Source organism: Phanerochaete carnosa, assembly GCF_000300595.1.
Source record: "Phanerochaete carnosa HHB-10118-sp unplaced genomic scaffold PHACAscaffold_158, whole genome shotgun sequence".
In the NCBI taxonomy this organism is placed as follows: domain Eukaryota; kingdom Fungi; phylum Basidiomycota; class Agaricomycetes; order Polyporales; family Phanerochaetaceae; genus Phanerochaete; species Phanerochaete carnosa.
This window is the reverse complement of record NW_006767785.1, coordinates 3,354-6,663: the sequence shown is the minus strand read 5'-3', so window position 1 is coordinate 6,663 and position 3,310 is coordinate 3,354. Positions and strand designations below refer to the sequence as shown.

The following is a 3,310-nucleotide window of genomic DNA, read 5'->3' as shown; positions in this document are numbered from 1 at the left end:
TTTTATCTGGAAACTGTACGGCGCGCACATCTTCCAGGGACAAGATAGCCAGCGAGTTACTTTTGGTGCAGGTGGTAAGGCTCCATTCTACCACAAGTGAATAACTGGCTAAACCTTGCATCATAGGCTCTCTGGCATCCCGACTCCGAACATTGTTCTGGATAGCGGTCGGAAACTTTGTCTTTCCCGGTAAGTCCACTAGCTGATGTAGTTCACGGGTTGCTGACAGGAACTCTCAGTTATCTTCAATATTGCGCTTACAACCGTCATCTTCGTGGACCCTCAGTATACGACTCTCACGGGCAACCTTTTCATCACGGACTACTATCTTTCAATTATTGGTGTCGTCTTTGCAACTCGTAAGCGGCCTTGGCAATTTTTCGCAGTCGATGGAGGTCGATATGTTTGCTGACCCTGCGTTAGTTTGGAGCACGAGCACGGCCATCAAGAAGGACGAGTCTATTCCGTTGACTTGGCAGCTTGGGCAGCTACCAGAGACCGCTTCTGCCTCTACAAAGCATTCTAACGCGGATCGCGCCGGCCTCGAGCCTCCCAGCGAGGAGCTATTGCAGTACGCGCCAGACAAAACGTACAACTCAAGCTGGTCAGACATTGAGAGACCAAAATCGCGAAGGGAAGCGGTTCCACCAACAGTGCTCGTCCAGGTGGGGCAGCCGCAACAGTGACAATGGTCTCGGCGCTGGTAGGGATATTGTGATTGTGAAGTATTCTGTATTTTTAAGCCGTATGTACTTGTCTCGAGGCAAATGCTCTCACATTGCTAAGGTGAATATAAAAGCTCACAGTGGCAAAGTCCGGATCCAGACCCTTGTACACGAACCCCTAAGTCCAACTCACGATCCAATTTCACTCGGGCTCGCACAACGCTGACTGCCGTTCGCTCGAGTCACGAACAAATGTAGAAAGAACTTCTCGCTTAGTGATCCAGCTTGCCCTTCAAGTACGCAGCAACTCAGTACTAAGCCCGCCAAATCTAGGTCGGCTGAACTTAGATCGGCGCGGTATAGAGTAGTTCTACAAGCTCTTCCCGTCCAGAACACTATGGTATGATGAATAATTGAGCATGAACTGGGGCAGAAATAGGCACAGTAGGTACCGCATAGCGATCCGTTATTCTCTTCTCACCAGACGAATGGGCACGTCGCGTACTCCTAAGTTCATGTCCATATAGCCGCGCATCACTCGTCGTCTCCACTCTTCCCTAGTCTCGCCTTCTTTCGTGATAATCCTCACCTTCCAGTGCCTGAGCAGTTTGGATAGGAAGCACACGCCTTCCGCGATCGCAAACTTGCGGCCAATACCTGCAGAATATGACGTGTCAGAACTAGCCAAGACGAAGAACTAGCGCATACATGAACGAGAGCCAAATGAGAACGTTATGAGGTCGTTATCATGAGCGTCGTACCACCGCTCCGGTTTGAACGCCTCAGGGTCTGGGAACAAGTGAGGGTTGTAGTCTGCAGATGGAAGTAAGGCATTAGGACATGCGTTCCACTTTCGGGCTGATGGGTGACGTACGCAGGCCAACCAAGTCTACCACAACACGCGTATCACGCTTGAGAGGTAGAAGTCCGTCGTTGTTGGGTCCAACGTTGGATAACACCACATCCTCAGTAGTATCGCGTATCATCATCTGTACTGCAGCTGATATAAGAGTCAGCGGGCGTATTGTTGAGGTTATATAGGGGAGGAGTATCCTTACGGAACAAGCGAGATGCCTCCAAAAAGCATGAGCGAACCTTGGTCAAACGTGCCGAGTTCTCAAAAGTCTGTATAGAAACATGAGACTCCGGATAGCTAAGCAATAATTTGGCAATACTAACGACGTCGGCGTCAGTAGGCATCACTTTCATGATTTCGCGATAAACCTCCTCTTGGAAATCTTCATAGAGACCGAGGAACCCAGTAGCTGCGTTAAGGGTTTTGGACGTAGTGTCTGCGATGTGTCAATAGCCTCCTCGTACAAGAGTTCACATATGACGTACCATGACCCGCAAGGAGTAGAATGAATGTGTTTCCGATCTGAGAGAAAGCGTAAATCAGACCTAAGCAAACACGAGAGTATCTCTCACTAGCTCAGAGTCGTCCATCATGAACTTGTCCTCTCCTTCATTGGACTTTATCATGAGCGTAAGAATGTCTTTGTGGTTGACGTGGCCAGAAGTTAAATCTCTGCGACGCTCATTGATCATGTCCCGCATGAACTGATTCATTGCATCGACCGCCGTACTGAGATCCCGTATCCTGAAAGGTCATCAAAAACGTCAGCCGACACGACGCGGTAGAATCACTGGGACACACACCACTTGATGGGGAGATTGTATGCCCATTGAGGCAAAAGGATTCGTGCAATGTGGTGCTTCGAAATAATTTCCAAGGCCGTGGCAAAGGACATCCTACCCGGGGAGGACTCGCGGGCCGTCCAGCTTAGCGGATTACCAAAGCCGCAGGCCGATATGAGGATGAGAGCAAACTAACACCCACGATTAAGTCAGAGAGAAGTTTAATGGTGGAGAAACGTAGAGCGCACCTTGTATGTGTAGCTGTTAATGGCAGGAATATCTACAGTCGACCTTTCTAACCATCCCTCTTCGGCCTCCATCTCATCGAACACCCGGGAAGTCTCTTCCCACACGGCGGCGTAACTGAGACAGCCAATTTGCAACGTGAATGCACGCAGATATTAGGCAGTGGCTACGTACGTTGCCGGGCAGAACGCAGGTGCGATGATCCGTCTGTGCCTTTTCCAATCATCTCCATTGGCTGCGAACACGTTGGGACCCCATACTCTGCACGGTGCCATTGAATTATGGCTCTTAATAAAGCAACATGAAGGACACTCACAAAGTAATCAACACTGTACTATATTCTTTGAAGAACTGGCTCTTGGTCGAGACGACCTGTCGTGCTACCTCCAACGACGAGGTGTAAACTGTAGGTTGGCCAAATAAGTATGGTAGCGCTGATATGGTTTCCGTGCTGGCACGAGAGTAGACTAGGTATCGAGGTTAGTCATCTTTGGCTGAGTGTGAGTGTGTTGGAATCCTGGATACCTTGTTGGCGCCAGTGCCATTGCCAATTCAGCCCCGGGTTGAGCCAGCAGGTGGGTATAGCTGCACCGAATGGCGAGATGGGAGTAACCAAGGATCGGAGACCGGGGAGGTGTCCCAGGTCCTGACCACGTTCAGCAAAAAGGAATGAAGAGACGCTCTGTGCTCACCCTCTTGGCCTTGAAGTAGTTGAAGAAGCGGGATGCCACAAACGTCGCGACCAAAGCGACGGCAACAGA

General features: G+C 50.1%; 2 protein-coding genes across 2 annotated transcripts; one reads left to right on the top strand and one right to left on the bottom strand.

Moving 5' to 3' along the window:
• Positions 1–37: 37 nt before the first annotated feature.
• On the top strand, positions 38–686 carry PHACADRAFT_202200 (uncharacterized protein; the record flags this gene model as incomplete). Its single annotated transcript, XM_007402442.1, has 4 exons — positions 38–74; positions 127–189; positions 240–359; positions 424–686. Coding segments are annotated over 4 exons (483 nt in total), but the record flags the coding sequence as incomplete, so codon positions are not given.
• Positions 687–982: 296 nt separating this feature from the next.
• Positions 983–2,824, bottom strand: PHACADRAFT_214578 (uncharacterized protein; the record flags this gene model as incomplete). Its single annotated transcript, XM_007402441.1, has 11 exons — positions 983–1,089; positions 1,147–1,322; positions 1,374–1,478; positions 1,540–1,665; positions 1,724–1,790; positions 1,845–1,957; positions 2,007–2,043; positions 2,094–2,265; positions 2,325–2,494; positions 2,552–2,666; positions 2,724–2,824. The coding sequence occupies 11 exons, from the start codon at positions 2,822–2,824 to the stop codon at positions 1,036–1,038; spliced, it is 1,236 nt and encodes a 411-aa protein (XP_007402503.1). The 3' UTR covers positions 983–1,035.
• Positions 2,825–3,310: the final 486 nt, after the last annotated feature.